This window comes from Camponotus vicinus, unplaced genomic scaffold, assembly GCF_025532165.1.
Source record: "Camponotus vicinus isolate PSW18456_S1 unplaced genomic scaffold, iyCamVici1.0 SCAF_1, whole genome shotgun sequence".
NCBI lineage: Eukaryota > Metazoa > Arthropoda > Insecta > Hymenoptera > Formicidae > Camponotus > Camponotus vicinus.
In genome coordinates this window covers 17,743,897-17,763,761 of record NW_028141945.1, presented here as the reverse complement: position 1 = coordinate 17,763,761, position 19,865 = coordinate 17,743,897, and the positions used below count along the sequence as shown (strand labels likewise).

The window sequence follows — 19,865 nt, the reverse complement described above, 5'->3', positions numbered from 1 at the left end:
CAGCATCGTCATGCGCATGGAAACTATTCGTTTATTTTCGTAGAGCCGTTACGGTGTTATTGTGCATACGCGTTGATGATTTTATACGCATGCAGATATAGAACCGCGTACGAATATGTATTTAGCGTTCAGTTCTCTACCTCTTCCCAGTCTATATATTTCCAACAAACAACGTTCGTTCCGAACGACACCGATGTTGTATCAAATTGGATTTATCTAGGTTTACTACTCGACACATAATGTATACGTGATTATCCCGTTCACAAATAGATCGAATTTCCAACAATATAGGATAATGAAGTGACTACATTATTCAAAGAATCCTGCTGTTCGTTGCGCGAGGTATTATCATGAATATTCAGCTAAATTTGCAGACTCTTTTAGTCAAAATTACACTTTGTACCGATGGTACTTTTGAGAATATTTGACATCTATATAACTATAAGAGATGACGATAATAGCGTTTGTATATAACATCGAATTACGCCGAGAAATTAAGAGCCAATCTAAAATGTTTCCATTAATCTTATATTAACATAGAATGTTAATAGTCTCGCTAAAGTTTCAAAAGTTATCGAAAGTATAGCGTGAACTTGATTGATTTCCGATGTTTTATTTTCGTTTAAAATTCATCTTTAGCAAATAGTAATCGAAAAAGTCAGCTGATCTCTGACCTTTTACGATTTTTTAACCACGAAACGAAGGCAGAAAAAGATGGAAAAGGAGCGATAAAACAAGAAGGCGAGCGGGGAATGAGTGTTCTCGTAAAGCGACTAGACAGCCAGGCGCGAATAGAAAATTATGGTCTTAGAGGAAAAGCAAAGAGTCTCCTCTCTCTCTCTGTCGGTTGCGAGAGAGAGAGAGACGAGGTTTCGCGTGCACCGAGACGGTGATGGCCTTTAAGCACCGGCGCGAAATTTCAGACCACGTAGTCTCGTAGAACCGACAGCGCGGCGGTGGTTCCAGTAAAACGATCCATGCATTAAATTCGAAACGGAACACGCGGCCGTAAACGTTCCGCAGAGTGCCCGAGCGGAAATCACGCGGGGTGGCAGTTTCACGTTTCCCTTTACCGAGAACCTGTTCTCAATTAGCGCCGAGAAGAAATGGCGGAGATCTGTCGCGATCGTTTCCTCGCGAGATTTTCGAGGAATTCTCGTGAAACACGAGCGAAAAAAAAAGCACACACACACACACACACACACACACACACACACACACACACATATATATATATATATATATATATATATATATATATATATATACAAGCTATATCTCAGGAGGTTTAATAAGAATTCCGGCTGGATGCGGCGATAAATCACCGCCTCCGAAATTTGCGAGAATATTGGCTTTCGCATTATTGGTTTTTGCCACGCGAGCATTCGAGAAAACATCTGCATTTGCGCTCTCGCTCTCTATCTCTCGTTCGTCTTCCTCGATTTTATGTAGCAACGCGAATTCTCTGGCGAAACAGCTGTTTCCTTTAGTCGACGACGGATTCGCTGAAAAAGAGTCGCGGCGAAATTCTTCCTCTCTGTTTCTACCATCGTTTCTACCATCTGCTTTCTCTATTCATTCATCTGGTTATTTATATACGTTCTTACATTTAATATCTCGACGACGACGTCTCGACATTTTAAATGGTTTTAAAACGATACTCTCTAAATCGAGAGAAAGCTAGGTTTAATTCGAGCAAATTAGCAGCCAGCCGTTCGAATCGGATAAATATTGAATGAAATTAATAAAATATTTTGTGTTAAATCTATTTGATTTTTATTTGATATTTATCGGAACGGCTATTGATTTGCTGAAATTAAATGTTTTGTCGATAAATAATTTAATTGAAATAATATCAGGTTGTTCAACATATTTCGTTAATTTTAATTTATTTTGGCGCACATCAAGCGCATCAATAATTTGGTTGAATTTTCTCTTGGTATGTGCATTAATACATTATTTATATATTACCGTTTAAAAGAAAATTCTATGCCCGATTTTCCATTAACCTCATTACAATGTGATGTGCCGATCGAAAATTCACAAAATGATACTCCTCGTTAATTTAAGAAAAATTGGAGCGAGAGATACGCCTCTTTTCCGGGATTTCATACAACTTCTTAGAAATATCGAGCCTTCTGTCGCGCGTCACGTGATTTGGAGATTCAAATAGCGATGGGAGATTCGGTGCAGGATCCAAGATGGAAAATAAAGGAGAAATTCGTGGGCAAATGCTTTCCAATTTTCTCGCGAGCAGCTGTTCCGCGACGCCAACCAGACGCATCGGAAGAAGCAAAGAATCGTTTGACAGTTTTCACGTTCGCGTCAGATCCAAGATTCCAAGAGAGCACAAAGATCGCAAGGCAGCGTCACCCATGCGACAGGCGACGTTCCTCGGCAATCGTCCGAGGACTTGCGCATCTTAAATTGATCGTCTATTTCGAAAATCCGGCAATCTCGATCTTTTTATTGAAAATGAGATGGGAATGCCTTCTCTCCTTCGGTCTAAAGCCGATTCGAGCCATTTGATATTTGCGGACCAAAAATTCATTCCGTCAGAAATTCCAAGTCAGAAATGGACACTTGAAAAATCTCTCGATATCTTTCTTTTTCTGGCAGTTATCGAAAAGATCGCCGGTGCATAAGAATGCGCGATATTTCGAAACAAAGAAATAAATTGGAAAGTTCGATGTGTCATCGTCACAAAGTTTTCGAGGCGAAACTTATCGCATCGATCAATTTATTACATGCTTTTCTCACATCTTGAAAAATGCCAATCTTTAGAGATAGCGGCTTTTGGAAACAGACGACCTAGATTCAGAATTGCCCTCGGATTTCCGTTCACAATTTACTGCCAAAAAGAAGCGGCTTTTCGTTACGAGAAAGAAAGAGAAAGAGTTCTTTCAAATTGAAAAAAAACTGATAAAAAAAGGAATAATGCTGTGCCGAGTTCTTTATTAGAGTAGATGAACCAGTGAGTGAAAAGAGAGTATTCAAAATGACGAAAGCTCCAAACTAAATGCTATTTATGTTTTTACATTTTCACAATCTGTTTAATTATATAATAATTAAAATCGATATTTTTAATGCACAATCGTTTGTAAGGAACATAATTACATTAGTTTATACATGCGATTCTGTAAATAGGTTCATGAATTCACTAATTATACATTCACTAATTATACGTTCACTGACGCAATAAACCGGTAGAATAAAATTGTCTACCGCAGAATTCTCTATTCACCTTAAAAGCAATATAAAGCTACACACGTATGCGGTGGTATCTTGGGGTGGTCGGATGGTTATAGGGGTGAAAACAGTCGTCGTAAATTATTCGTTAAGGCGGAATCAGTTGGCTGCCTCGCCATGGAACGCATTCGGCCTGATTTATAGCCGAAAATCGTGCCGTAGGTAATTTAACCCCCGTCGTTTTCTCGAATTACAACATCTGTGCATCGCGTCGCAACAACGGAACGTACGGGATATGATCGAGGCAGGTAACACTCTTGATGCATTTATTTCACGCTTAAACGATAGTAAGATTCTTTCTAAAAATTTAAGCATTTACTAGGAATTCTCCGATGCATACAATCTCTCGAGTTACAGCATATACCAAGTTGAAAAGATATTTACAAGTAGTACTTGAACCTGCGAATATAACATTGGCACGTATCGGTTTACTGTCAAGGCGCTGAATATAAATGTGTTAACACGTGCGTTTAACGACATTCAATTCAATATACATTTAAATCTATCACCACATGTCGCTGAAACTGATCGCGAAGGGTATTCGCGCAAATCTCTCTGCGACATGCAATCAAACGCGGGCATCATTAATATTCCGTACGTGTTTCTAATTAATCCGTTTATAGAAGTCTCTGCATCATCAGGCATTTAACTCCTCGGGGAAACATCGACACTTTGCTCGCCACCAAACAAACGTGACATCAAAACTATCACCTCGCGTTGTCGAAATCTATTTGTATGTTTTCAGTATTAAATATTAATAATCTTAAAATCAAAATTAATTTTTAAATTAAAGTCAAAATTTATTTTCAAAATTAATTGAAAAGTTTTCCAAAGAATATCGTCTTCTCTCAATATTTCAAACTGTCTTTTCATTTATATCTAAAAAAGTAAATACATGTTGTTAATAAAACTTTTATAATAAAAATGTCGACCTATAATATATTCGAAAATATACATCGCTTTGACGATTTTGTAAAGTAATTCGTGGGTTGTGAAGAAACACTAAAAAGGAGTAAAGCGCAGAGTACGGATTTCGCGAGAATCATTAAGTCGGACGCCACTAATAATTTCAACGAGAACGTTTGTCGACTCGTTAGAAGGATTGACCTGGAAAAGTCACTGAATTTTTTGCTTACGGATCGCGTAACACGAGATAGATTCGATCGCGCGATGAGCGACATGGACGCTCGTTCCGGAAAATCTTTCTCTAATTAACATAATTTTGATAAACAAAATCAACTTGTTAGCTGATAAAATTCGCCATCGATTATAAGGACCAATTAAGTGCATCGTTTTCTCCTTTCGATTCCGAAAAGCGGGACACTTTGTCGCGTCTTACGTTTCAAAATTGACTCGAAATTAATCAACAGGGTGAAAATCGGCCAACGGATTAAAGAAGCGTTTAAATGCGAGGATAATTCTCTCGTTGATATACAACGCACGGAATCACGAGAATGTCAATTGGACGAAGAATCGCGAATCGCTCGAGCACTGACCATGGGAGAGTCTTTTGATGTTGATTCGTATATAAACGCTCCAATTCCGATTCGCGTTCTGTTATAGACGCCGGTAGCTGGAATGTTCTACGAAAGTACGGCGATCGATCCGAAACAGTTATAAAGACGCCTCTACTCGAGGCGGGGGCGGAGGTGGCGGCGACGGCGGCGTTCCGACTTTAACGACCGTCCCGCAAGGAGAAAAAAGGTCGGAATTATCGGCGAAAAAACTCGTTACGGACGCGAAAATCCAATTAGTTCTAACGTCCTCGCCTTTCCGCAGTCACGGCGTCTCCTTCACGGCAGTCGCAAGAAGATTTCGAACTTAAGGCCACCCTCCCGTCACTTTCCCTCTCTCTTTCTCCTTCTCTCGGGGTTCACCCTCGCGCACTCTCTAAGCGAACGAGGGGGAGAATTGCGCCTGCATACCGCACTACTTCTCTGACTTCTTCTTAACGTACCCCACTGCCTCCCCCTCGATGCAGGCGATTCTCTTGCGCAGCCATTAAGAAGTACACGTGGGTGCGCCGCGTTTCTTTTTCCTTCTTCCTCTCTCTCTCTCTTTTTTAAAGCTCTTTAAACCATACCTTTGGCCGGCCCGCAACCGCTCTGGCACGCTTTAGTGCATTTCCCGAGCTTTTAACGAGATTGCTCACAAAAGGGGAATATATATTCACAGTCGATAGTGACCGTATGCTTTCTCCGTTTTACGCATCTTTTGCCGGGACTCCATCGCAAATGACTCGCATATTATTAAGTAAGAATTTCGTCGATTATAGCTGGTAGAAATCTCCGATAAAAAGTATCTAGAGATTATATAATTATTTAGCGATTTCTGTGTGTTGTGCGGAATATATATTTAATCGTGAAGAGTCACATCGACAGCGGGAGAGGAACAGCGGTAACTTTAGAAAGAACTAGTTCTAGATACTCGAGAATGGCTCATAGGAGGTCGGAAAGGTGTCTAATTGCTGCTAGGAAAAACGTAGGAAGCTTCAACGTTCGCTTTTCTTACTTCACCTCTCATTCTTCGTTCTTTCTTTCGTCTTCTATCTGTCTTTGTGACGTTCGCCCTTTTCTTTCGGTCGAAAACTCACTGGACAAAGAGGATCTGCCCGCTGAGCTTCCTAGCTATAGTAATCGCTTTTTCAGGAACCGCCATCTAGAGTTAACTGCTAAAAATTAATTTGTCATTTGCTTCGACTAAGTTGGGCCAGTATCGCGACGTTCGTGTTTTGCGCTAATTAATTCGTCGAGTGCGGCGACTCGATAATTTAGCAACTCATTAACCTTTTTATCGAGCCAAGTTTTATACATTTCCGCCGTCCATTTGCTGCTAAATGTAGCGATAAATTCCTTAACCAAAATATGAAAACGCTTTATTAGATAAGCGACATCCGAGAAAAATTCAGTGACTGACAGACTATTTTTTTTTTTTTAATTGGACGTGTAAACGAAATACGACAGATATTTACGATTGTTTTAAAAATACGCGTATAAAGGCCTAATGAAACAAATATCTTTGTGGGATAATCGTTTATAAACAAGTTCATAAAACTTGCAAGAAAACTCTTCGCAAACGTCCCGCAAGGAAGTTACGTTAGCGGAAAACATCGTCTTCGCGATGGCGAACGGAAGGGATAAAAAGTGCCGGTCGATCGACGAACGGGGCGAATCTGAAAAAGTGTGAGATCAAGCAGTTGCCTAATTGCTGGCCGGAAAACCTTTCAAGGTATCCCGTTTCTCTTTCCTACCGCCTTTCTTGTTCCTCATCCTCCGACTCCACCCCATTTGTCTCCTGGCGCGTTTCCCCTTCCGATTCTCGCGGTGGAGAATCGCCGCCACCTCCCACCCCCCCCGGGATCATCTGTCCCGAGAGAGATTCCCGCGTCCTCTCCTTTTCAGTTCGCCCTCGATTCTCTCGTCGGTCCTGACGACATGACCTACTCGTTCGCAGTCGCGCTTTTACATGCGCCCATCCTTCCCCTCGTCTCCCTCATCTCTCTCTCTCTCTCTCTCTCTCTCTCTCTTTTTCGCTCCTCTCATACTTTCCGCGAATTCATTCCCGAAAGGATCTCCGATCCGATACGACGGAGACGTCTGCCGGAAGCCAACTGCGGGATTATCCGCCGGATCTCTTTTGCCTAGATGTCGTTCCACAGATTCCATTTCCAACCGGGTGCGTCTAATATAAGTATAGGACGACGTTTCGCTTTGAGGCGTTCGGGCAATTCTACTCGACCGATGAATATGATACACCATGATTTCGCGGAGATTTACTCTTTTCATCCGGCGCAATCAAATTCAAAGCTCTTACTTTCCTCGTATTTTCCCATTTTTCGATACAAAAAATAATTGTAACAAGTGAAAACAACTATAAAAAAAACTCGTGGAAATCTTGATAATTTAAAAATATGTTTCTCTCGTTTAAAAAGAATGTTTTAACGACGTGAAACGACGGGAAAGATTTAGAATTAAGTGACGAGATTGGCGAATGACAAATTCATGACGTACACATTTGCGGCGTGTCGTTGACATTTACGCTCAATGTAACTAGCGTTTGCGTATTTTCAAGTCAAAGGGATTCCGGATTGCATGTAAAACCATGTGCTTATAGCGTAACCAGATTTTCTGGACCCGGGTTCAATGAACGAAAGAACGCGTCCAGAATCGTAATGAAGCTTCATTGCTTCCGGCGGATCCCACTTCTTCGAGTTAGGCTCGAGAATATGCAGGACACGCGATAAAGCGACCTTCTCACCCTACGACCTACTTTACGTCTATCCCTTTACGCTATTACAGAAAGGTATTAGCCCTTTACCCCGTTTCGTCCTTCCTTCGTTTCGTCCTCCTTATCCGCGCTTCTGCAAATTTTATTCGAAGTGCCCGTATTCCCTTCCTCCCTTCGTCTTATTAAATCCTCGCCGTGTCCGCTGCCAGACCCTTCGTCTCGCGACGGTTAATATCGATCAACGATCTCGATCGATTCCACGATGCCTGTAAACGTCTTGTCTCGTGCCAATTTCCTCGAAGCGATTTGATGAAACTTTAGACGGAGATTCAGATATTACATCCGTTCTTTTCGATCAGCAGAAATACCTCGCCATTTGCAAAGCATCAAAGCAACGAAGTTTATTTTCCATTTTCCCTTTTTAAACAAACTCAAAGTTTAACTCAAAAAGTTGCTTCTCAAAGAATTCAAATTGTTTAGAATAAAAATTCGATATTTTCCAAGGGAAAGTATTGCATGCAAATAACAGACAGACATTTGCAATTTGCAGATTTTATAAAAATGTGTAAGAAAAAACCGGGGATGAGATTAATTTTGAAATATCTAAATCGCTAATTAATTATTTAATAAATTATTATTTTATTATTATTATATTATTAACGATGACTATATTTACAAGAACGTGTAAGAAAACTGGAAAACTATGCAAATTATGGCTAATAATTATTCAATAAATTAATAAATAAACTATTTATTTGACAAATAATTAATAACGACATAATCGGACTTCAATTCGAACAATGCATCAAGGCATTATTCGAAGATGAAATTCCTGCGGCAACGATGCTCTAGTAATCTGTGAACCACGATAAAATTTCATAAAGGAACGAGACAGTCGGAAACGAATGATATTTTCCTAGAAATGAGTCTCAAGATACGAAGATCGTGGAAAGGAAAGGAACAACCGGCATTCGTCCCGTTGAGAGGACGTATTCAAAAATTGTCGATCGTTTCCGACAATCGACAGCGTCGGCGTTCGACGCTTTAGCAGACGAGGCGGATTTATCGAGCGTCGAGGTGCCACGGAATGTTCAATCTCCCGGCAATTATATGACCTGCCGCCTTCCGATCGCTTTTTCACGTTTCTCCTTTGTACGATCTGGCATCGAAACGACGATGCAGCGTCGCATTCCTTGTCGATGGGGGACGCGGAGGGAGACTCGTGGAATTTGAGACTCATAAAAGAAATCAATGTGAAATCCTCGCTGTTGTGGTATGACTGTAAATTCAATCAGCGGAAGTACATATTTTATCTGGAATTTAAATATTACTGAGCAGATGCTGCTTTATTTTTATTCGGGAAACGTCAGGTAAGCATGATGATTTTTTAATTGTAACTATAGTTTTAATTATAAAACTATAGTTCCATAATTTATTTTGATATATTTATTGTGATGATTGTGTTCGAAATACTACATGTCAACGTTCTCAAAATGATTTTTAAAGTCGTAAAGCTCACAATCATTAAAATAAAAGAAATAGATTCTAAAACAATTCGTTACTAAATCATGACACTCGCCGGTATCGTCGAGTCGTTAATGCTCACTTCGTTACCCATAAAGTCAACCATAGAATGCTTATATAATAAATCATTATTATCCTCTTACAACTTTCAAAGTAGCTTCTGTGATAAATTATAAAGCCGTTGCGAAGTTTACGCAGGAAGTTTGATAAATTACGCCAACACAAGCCGAAAGTTTCAACTCGGTAAATCGTAACAATCTGGAATCATTTTTGGCGCGCGTGCAAACAAACGTGTATCGCGAATCGAATCGAGATATTCATCCAGATATATCGATTGTCATTTAATCTGAATGTCCAACATAATTTCAGCAACTTTAGACGTTAACGCGTTCAATCGCTCATCCGCGTATTCATTGATTGCTTATGCATAGTGGCTCGCATCAATCTAAAACGGTTTCAATCCAGAAAAAGAGTACGAGAAAATAAATAGATCGTCGGTTATCAGTAATGAGTCGTCGAGTTTATTCACCCATTTCGCAACGAACATGTATCTCCGTGGCCTCCTTCGCTCGATCTTAATTAACCGGAGCAATAATTTTAACGAACCTGCCAGTCTCTTGTCAATCTTTCTCCGATAATTATCAACTACACAAGATAAATAAGTATAGATAAGAATATCTTAATAAGTATATATGTATAAGAATAAATGTCTTTGTCTGAATATTTATTTTCTCGTGAAGGAGAATGGAAAGTAAAAGATACGATTCTGAAAGAAAACACTTCAAAGGAACTGTGAGCGCGTTTCCATAAATATGACAGTCACATCTTCAAAGATCCAAATGCATTGAAAATTCTAATAAGCCGGAAGTAACAAGGCTCTAAGATCACGTTATCACCCAGGTGACAATTTCCCGCACGCGATTACGCGAAACGCGACGACTCGATCGGAGCGATCTCCGAATTTGTTTCCGCCTTCTATTCTCCGATATCAGGTAAAACGCTTGCTGCAGAGCCGCGCGCTGTCATTGTTCGATCGGTGTCAACGGAAATGACGGTGCGGTGGAAAATCACAAGAGGTACACCTTCACCGGACATGTGTTCCCTAATGGAACTCGTGTCGATTAAATATCGGCAACGAATGGTCGACGGGCATACGAATGAATGCGCCATTGTTCCATATAATCGGAGTCGGGGTGTGTCGTTGCGTTTTGACCGCATGCCACATAACAGGCGCTCGTCGTTTTTCTTGCCGTTGCCGCCTCGGCGATATTTCTCTTAATATCTCTTAAAAGATTATAAGAGTTTAGTGAACTCTGAAAGATAAGATATACTTTAATATTGTGAAAAATTTTTATTTAAACGAATGTACAAATATCTTTTATTAAAACATATTTTTATTAAAATATATTTTTAATAATAAGATCAAAATAAAAAATTCCAACAGATATTGAAATAACAATGATGAAAAAAACAATGATGACGTTTTATATATAATAGCGTTCGTTCACGTATAATATGACCAACATTCAACTCTGATAAATTATCTAGAATAAAAAAGTAGATATTTTTCATTTTTGTATTTGTTATTTTCAATTTATGGAAATGATTTTTTTTAAATTTATTTTTTTACAAAACCTAATACTTTTTTTTAAATTTGTCATTTATAATTTAAATCAAATTAAAATTTAGAAAGAATTATTATAAATTGAAAATTATAATGTAAAGAGAAAAAAATCTTATTTATTATTTTAATTTAAACTAAATTTTGTCTAAATGAAAAAATTTAATATGCTATTAAAGTATTGTATTTTTCGTAAAAATTCTATAATATTTTAAAGGCTTTCCACATGTCCGTAGACATTTTCTTTTGCCGTTGTATGGAAATATCAACTTCAAACTGATTGACGAATAACGTCCGTGCTTCGCGATCTAGTTTGAATCATTCTCTCTGTGTACAGATAAATTTCATCAATGTACAGAGTGGATACAATCTTGTAGTCTGCACTAACAAACAATGCACGCCGCTATCGCTTTCCGCCGTTGCAACAAGCGTGAAAATTTGAAACGAGAATGAAACATTCTCGAATTAATTAATTCGAGCAGCAGTGGACAACCGGTGAATCTCGCAAATATTTCCGCGACAATGACCGACGAAGTCAACAATGAAAACGTAGGGACTATCACGGACGACATTTTCACTGTTTACACTTTCACAACTATCTCTTTGGAACGGATCTGTCTGAAATAAATCAACGTCTCAACAAGAAGAAATTTTCGCGATATTAAAATGCAAGCAAGTAAAATACAATAATATTTGAAAATGTTATATTTTTTACGTCGGCAAAAGGGGAATTTTTTCTCACAACTTTCTCCGATATTAGTTAAATGTTTCGCGTAGAAAATGCGATTCATTATATCCTTTTTGTAATTTAAATAATCCATTTCTCGACTGCAACTGACGTAGACGCCTTCGGCGCTTTTCATTCGCTATTTCAATCGCTATGCGTAATGCAATATTGATAAATACAGAATATATATAAAAAAATGACTTATATTCGATATTTGTCATCATACATTACGTCTATTATAACCACTGAATTTCCATTCAATTTGTAATAAAAAGTCTTGGGCAAGCAATTGGTTTCAATCAAAGATTTTTCACAGAAAACACCGAGGCAAATTCATTTATATATTACAAGTATGTTTTAGAAAATCTAAGGAAACGAGATATTCGAAGGGATAAATATCGAAAAAATCTAAAATACAACTTTGTTTTGAAAAATTCAAATAAATAACTTTGTTGCAATATATAATATGTTTAAAAAATTAAGTCTTTATATGACGCTTATCATGATATGCAGTGGTTGAAAAAAATGATTTGTCGCGTATAATAAGCGGCAAAAAAAAAAATCAGTGAGGGCGGTGCACTTGATTTTTTTTGTCGTCGAGCAGCGCGCTAACGCGAGGATTTAAGATCAAAGATTAAGGCGGTAGATTATCCGCGCGAGTGGATATTGGGAGCGGCGCGTGCTCGGATTTTAAGAAGTTGCGCCACGTCGGCTCCCGGGGTTTTCCCATCGGCCGCGGTTACCTCCCTCGGTATACATTATGGGATTATTTCACAGCGCAGCGGCGGACTAATCTTCCCGGGCGAAATTGTTCGCTATCCCGGCGTGTAATAAACTTTTCCGTGCTTTACGGCCGCCATGGCAGTAATTTCTTTAAGGCGGCCATTAAGCTAAATTCTGCGGAAAAGAGGCCGCTCGTCCAAGTTCGTCCAAGTCGGCCCATAATCAGCCACAGAAGATCGCTATTTCGTCCGATATATGTCAAGATCCTGCAAGGCAAGCTGCAACGAAAGACAGTTGCGGCTTATGGGCGCGAAGCATCGCACGTAAAACGGAGCAAGGCTGCATCGATAAGGGGTAGCTGTCTGTCGCACAAAATACAGGTACCACCACTTGAGATTCTGACATCATAATAGCTTTGTGGCGGACCAGACAGAAGCTCCAAAGTGTTTCTCATCGAATAAAAAGTCAATATATCATACCTCTCAATTCAATAAAACAAATTATCGCTTTAATGATCGCTTTATATGAGTGACAGAATGTCGTGCAGTGGAATCTCTAGCCTCACCGTTTGTTTGGCATCTTTCTCCGATGATGCTTGATCTGATTCGTGCAGAACGCGAAAGCCGAATGGAACGTCCTTCATAAAGTATATATTGACCTATCGATCGCACTCATAAATTTTAATAAGGCACAGTTTTAATAATACAAACGTGTCATTTCCTCACTCGGAAGGAGTGGCGTAAAATTTCCCCCTCTCTTCTTCCCTTTCACGTGCGCATTCAAATATTTATTTCCGTGATCTGCATGCGAGAAGAAGGAAGAAAAAAATCGCGCGGCGAGGAAGGATTCTCGAAGCAAAATCTGGGTTAAACGCATTCCGCACTCGTACATTCGATTACAGAATTGTGTCGAGATACACGCGAGTATCTGCAAAGTTAAACAAGAGGGCGATATTACCTTTCCCAGGGAGACGAATCGAGGTATAGCAGAAACGATTCGTAATCGCTGAAGCTTAAATTGACGGTAAAACGCGTATCTTCAACTCCACCCTGCTCTCTTCCCTCCCTCTCTTCCTCTCCCGTATAACACATATAAGCAAATGATGTTTCACACTCCAATACTTCGTCAAAAGGATACGTATCTCGTGACTTTGACTCCCCGGAGAGATTGCAACTCTTCGGAGAACACCTTGAAATACATTCTCGGAATATTATCCTGGGCATAAAGTAACTCTTATAAGGGAACGCGAGCAGCGAGCGCTGCTGCATCGAGATAAAGTGCATCTGTCGCCCTAATAAAGCAACAAGAAGCACGTTTCTCCTTCATTTTCCCGCCGCGTGTTTGTGGCTATTACTCGATTTATAAGAGTCGCGCGATAATAAATCGATTTGTTGCGCGCGATTTAATTCGACCGTTGGACGGTTCGCGAATTGATGAGAACCGACGAGTTTATAATTGACGCAGCCAATTTATTTCGGAGGAGCGGGGTGATAGAAAAGAGAGGAGGGAACTTAATTTATTTATCTATTCATATTTGCGTTATTGTAGTAGCAATTATGTAGATTCTTGTTTCGTATTACGCGATGTTTGCCACTCGTCATCGATCGAAATAAATTTCGCGTTTCAATCAAAAGGAATATTCTATTACCGTCGCTGCTCATTATCATCGCGCGTGTAAACAGGTATTATGATAGATACTAATGCGACCGAATATCATTCGATCGATTCGACAGACCGGCGTGAATAAATGAAACGCAGCACTAATACGCGGACAAAGTGCCAAGTTGTGACAATAATATAAATCAGACCCGGCGTAATTTCGAAGTCCCGATACATCATACTTTAGTTTTGTTATGCGGACAGGCCTGATATACCGTGGTATTTGCAGTGCGGTAACTCGAAAATTGTGATTTACACGCGGTTTTCCTCTAACGCTAGCGGACACATAAAACACTATAACGCGAAGCCTTCTCCTCGATTCCCCGACTAATACTGATTAATTATCGCGAATCGTGGCGTTCAAGGAAGACACGAAATTATATGATATTAATTCTCCTTCTCAGTCGGAGATTCAAGCATCCCCCAATTTTGAAATTAAACGCGCGCTAAATGAAAAATATTATTCCAACAACGTAATTATTACATCGAGATGACAAACGGCCACCGCAGCGAGGAGATACTCGATTGATAAGGCTCCATTGAAATGGATATGGCGCCGGCGAAGACTCGTCGCGAAGACGATAAGGTCAAGAATAGGGAAGCATTGTCGCTGAGGGGGAGAGAGGTTGTCGTCTTTTCAACCCGAGGATGCTCTCCTGCGATCGATGTACGTCCGCGGAAAAGAAATGAGACCGATTGTTGGTTGCGGGTGGGACGCAATGAAATCTCGGAGCGCTTTTTTTCGTTATCGTTCCGTTCGATCGACTGTTCGCACGCGTATCGACTATTCGCATCACGTTGATATCGAGCCCGCGTGCGCTGACTGAGAATGTGCCGTGGGGATGTGGCAGGGGTTAGTTGACCGTGTACCACGCAACGTGTAGACGGTGACATCAGGGTCGGCGCGATGCATCAAAGCCGGGCCACAATGCGAAGTGTATCGTGAACGGGATAATGGATGGTCCTGTCGAAAAAAAGTCGAGCGACTCGACGAACGCTATATATCACAATCGATTCGATTGAAAGAAATAAAATATATTATAGGACATACGCACAAATACACACACATGTAGAAATTTATAATTCGAAAACAGTTTTGTGAGGAGGAAAAAAAGAAACTGAAGAACTGAACTGACCGCGCAAGAAAGTGAAAGACGGAATCATATAATGGAATCGATCGGCAAAGTCCTTTGTTGATTAAACGTTAACTGTAACGGAGCCGTTTCCTCAAGTATCATCTATCCGGCGAAGCCTTGAACCCCCCGTCTTCGTCAGCAATTAAGAAGAGAGATATCTCCTTTCATCGATATGCATGATGAGGGATCGAGCTCGGTTTCAGTAATTGGAGCACAAGGAGTTAAGTCGTATTTCCCCGGAAGGGACCGGCTGACGGTCATCGAACGGAACTAACTCGGTAGCCACGTATCGCAATCGATGAAATGACGATTATCGTCTTTTATCCGCTCTCTTTTATGAGGCTCTCGCGGTGTTACAAAGGAATTCGCCTCTTTATACTTAACAATGTCCCGCGCTCGTTTCTTCGGATTTTAAAAGGAAAGATCTCTTTTACATCGGCCGGAGAGCATTTCGGTTCGAAAGCTTTGATCTTGAATTAATGTAAATCAACCGCGCGCGATAATCATTCCTTCTATATCGAATCGATGTTCATTGCAATGAAGAGAAAAGAAATTCTCCTCGGGCATTTATTTTACCCCGTTCTCCAAGGAGCGCTGTAAGGATCCACCGATGAACCCGAAACTCTCCGCTTCTCTTTCTTTCTTTGCGCGCAAGTTATATTACAGTTTCCTCGGAGTGCGTCTTTATAAACGGTCGAGTTATTTATTTTAATTCAACTTGCGAGCAGACGAACGAGCGCGGGAAGCGCCGGCGAGTTTCTCCATCTATCCGCTTGCGATCGCTTCGATTGTGCTCCCTCCAACTAGACATTTAAGCGTTGAATTTAATTAAGGTCTAGCCAAGTACAGCTTCCTACGCGGTTTCGATTCGACTCGAAATTTCCTATACACTCCAATCGTAAGCCATCGATGAGTTTCCGGCGAACGCCCGATGACAGTAAACACGATTTAGAAATCAAATACCCAGTCGCCACACACACTTTAGTAGTGGACTAAATTGATCGATAAAACAAATACGCGTAATATCAATATCGCCTAATGTATGAGATCCCTTGGAAACGAATTTCTATATTAAATATAATTCTATAACAAATAAAATCTAAAATTATTCGCTTAAGCTCTTGACATCAAAACAATTCATTGTAGTAAATTTGAGAAAAGTACTACAATTTTCCTTGTTCTTTAAAAATATTGTTAATTTTCTTTGAATTATCAAAATGCGCTACTTCGTTTATTCATGAAAAGAATTCGATTATATCATTGAAACGGATAAATATTGTTCTCTCTTAAAAAAAGTATATAAATAAATATTATTCTTGCTACGTCTTGAGATTAATTACGTCAACTCTCGAGGCTGATTGGAAATTTTTGAGGGCACTCGCGAGTGCTCGATGATCACCGGAAGAGAGCTTGCACAAGTTTCGAGGCAAACGCCACACAAATGCCTCTCGACTAGAATGGAATTCAAACTGGGTTACGCGTCATACATATGAATGAGTCCGGGCCTCTTTTTGAACGTCGAAGTCCACGTTTTGCTTGCGATTCATAGATTAAGTAAAACACGTCTCCTTCCTCCGCATCGCTTTCGCGATGCATCTCTACTTCGTCGTGGCGGACGTACACTTCGTCCAATAAATCTGGTCCGCGCTGCTATGATTCTCCGCGAATTTCGCACAAGAACGATAAATCCGGACGTCGTGTTCGGAAAGTCGGTCGATTCCAATACCGAATTATACGCTCCCCCATCCCCTGCAGCGACTAAGCAGCTGCATCGCTGTATAAACTGACGTGCATTACCAATTCAATTGTTACAAAGTATTATGCCTCAGAGTTTCTTAAGTATCTTTCATTTTTTACAAGATATGGAAAATGCGATTGATCGGGCGTTCAAAGCTTTATAAAACCTTAATGGATCCTATACGAAATACAATGCGAGTGAAACTACTAAAAGATTCTTTTGTGTTTCAAATTTTCAGTAAAATACGACATTAATCTCTCATTTTTTTTAAGTATATGTTTCTAAAGTTTCTGATTTATCGAGACGCGATTATAAATTTATAATGTGATTACGACAATCAATTACGGATAATTGATCTCTGATATCTGTAAGAGACAGAATGACGAATGAGGTGGTTGGACGCGAGAAGATTATACGACTTAACAGTAAACTAACTCTTTGATACGTCTCGGTAACTATGAATCGGTGAAAAGTCATTGTGAATAATCCAAGCTATCTAATCGCTCCCGCGAGACTCGAGCAAAAAGACACGTAAAATACGGCTAACGTGAGTTATGACCGGACCAATTTTTCCCTCGCTTTTGCCCGTGAGTTATATCTAATCCTTGGCGATGTATTCGTCCGTATCGCACCCTGTTTTCCAACATATACATATGACGTTCGCTCAAGATATGTACGCCGCACCAAACGGGATATAAGATATTTCTTATTATATTAGCATTTTTAAAACAAGGGTCTTCTCGAGAAAAATTGTATAGAAAAATTGTATAAAATCCGAGACACAACGAGTCATGATTTTGTTAATTTTTTATTCTCTCTGCTGGAAAAAACCGAAAACCAAAATGTAAAATCGATCCAAATTTATCGGAAATTAATATCGCGCTCCAAAATTCTATTTATCTCGCGTAGAGCTTGGAACCTGGAGCTGATCGAAGGCACCTGCACTTTCTTCAATGACGTTGTCGTCGAGAGATCCGATGTCCGAGTGCACTTCCGGCGCAATACCGCCCGCAGTTTACCCGGGGAAAGGCGTGACGCTTCGTCGTGTGTCGATAAAATATTGACATTCCATATATTCCACCATTCATTCATTTAGCGGGGCCGAGAAAAGGCGTAGTATCCGTTTTCGTGTTGACGTAGGCGTCGTCCCTGCGTTTCTCGCTGCGTAATCCTCCCTCGTCCTTTAGTAGCTCGCCATTAGCGAGACTTTATCGCGCGAGAGACTTTATCTGAGAGACCTATACCGCGTCGTTGGATTTAAGTATACACCCGTAAATTGCCGTAAATTAATCCCATGACTCGGGGACTCCCATAACGTGTCGTGACCTGGCTTCGTTTTGCCGCCTTCGAATTGTCGGACGACAAAAAGCGCAAGCCAAATTCGTTCCTTCTAATTAAAGACGCGAGAGTCACGTCTATTCGAAACTTTCTCCATGTTTTTTTTCAGCGTAAAAATTTCAGAAGAAGAATAATATCGCGATAACGTTGGGATTCTCAAAAATTATAAAATTTCCTTTTTAGAAAAGATTTTGTATCCTCTCGACGCGCAGAAAATAAGATCTTTCTCATCGCTATATTTCCCTAACATCTTATTACAAGAAATACTTAGTGTCTCAACGCCTTATATAATATAATATTTTTATTATAATATAGTTATAATATTTTTATAGTTATAATATTTTATAGTTATAATATTTTTATTATATTTTTATTATAATATATCTCTCATTCTATACGTCTTATTATGTCAGAAATAATTTCGGAGAACATCGTATGATGACGGTCTTGTAAGTAAATAAAAAGAACGTATTGGTAACAAAGAGAGATGTAACATCGCTTCTCTTTTACTTATCTTTCGGATACGACGGATTCGTGTCACTCACCGTTTTGTTCCCCAAATTTTTGACACGGCAATTGAGGTACGTCGTCTTTCCCAGGAGCGCGGTCACGTTCTTCGAGGCTGATTTATCGAAGTACGGCCCCGTCGTCCGTGCGTTCTCCTCCAGAGCATTCTGGTTGTACGTGTCGCCGCTCTTGCCGCTACCGCCTTGCGGCATATTGTGGCAGTGCACTTCTGAAACACGAGCAATCCGGAATAAGAAACGCTGTGTAAATGCGGCAATTTCGATGCTAAGCATTTGGGGAGGGAAGGGGAGAGGTATTCCGCACCCTCGTCCATCGTTCTCGCACGTTGAATATCGACAAATTCACGATACACGACGCCGAGATTTTCCGGCGAATAAAGAGAAAGTTTTTAAAACTGTTACTTTTTCGCATAAACAAACAGGAATTAGAAAAATGACGACATTTCGGGAATTTCAAGCTCTCTTTGCATCATGTATTTTATTATCCAAAAGCACTTCTTTCCGAGCAAGAATAATCAAAGGGTAGATAAGTTCAAATCGACAATAGAGAGAAACAGAGATATATATATATAATATTTATTCGTTCGTGCAACACGCAATATGTAACTTTAAATACCACAAGAATAATCCAGTATAATTATCATGATTATAAAATGATAACAATAATAATAACTATAATCCTAATATTATAATATTATCATTGCTCGTATGAATATTTATCGTATTATACTAAACTGTTAATGTGTGCGAAAATGAGGTCTGCAACGCGTAAAATTTCCCGTTAAATAATAAGAGTGCGCGAATACACACCTGGTAAACAAAAAAAAATCCGCAGAGTCCGCGGGATTTTAATTAAACGCGCGTTGATAAATAAAATTTGGCCGACGCAAAATCCATTTACGGGCTTGGATGCCCGTAAATTATTCTACGATGGATCGCGGAAAGAAAGCGCGCTTACGAAGACTGAAATCGCAATTAGCAAAAGACGTAACGAGCGCGCTTGTTGCCGTTTACAGAGGTAGCCGAGTCATTCATTAACCGCCCTGCTCCTTGTCGCTTGACATTTAACGGTAACTCTCACATCAACAATACCGCGTTTTTCCCCGTTTCTCTCTGCACGTCTCTCGTACACATAAACTAGGAAAATAAGAAAATTCCTTTGTCGTCCCTCGTACCGAGAAGACGTTTTCATTGTAATGCCGCAATGATGGCGCGCGACTTATAGCAGCACAAAGGAGAATGACGCACAAATCGCAATAATGCGCTTCTTCTCGCAAACAGGACTGATTTGCCTCATCCAATTAAATTTGCCCGAATGCACCACTATGCGTCACTAAGATGATAAATAAACTGTGTCACTAAGACGATAAATGAGCAGAATAACGATATTCTTCGA

At 39.9% G+C, this 19,865-nt stretch overlaps 1 protein-coding gene across 8 annotated transcripts in view; it reads right to left on the bottom strand.

Moving 5' to 3' along the window:
* The window catches only part of LOC145959213 (neurotrimin), a 402,237-nt gene that overhangs the window by 106,998 nt on the left and 275,374 nt on the right, over positions 1-19,865 (bottom strand). For 6 of the 8 annotated variants that reach the window (XM_083077841.1, XM_083077847.1, XM_083077844.1 and 3 more), the window contains one exon: positions 18,488-18,678. In XM_083077841.1, coding sequence (XP_082933967.1) covers positions 18,488-18,678 — 191 coding nt within the window. The remainder of the gene's footprint in view (positions 1-18,487; positions 18,679-19,865) is intronic. The other 2 variants (XM_083077848.1, XM_083077849.1) reach the window with 1 other exon arrangement.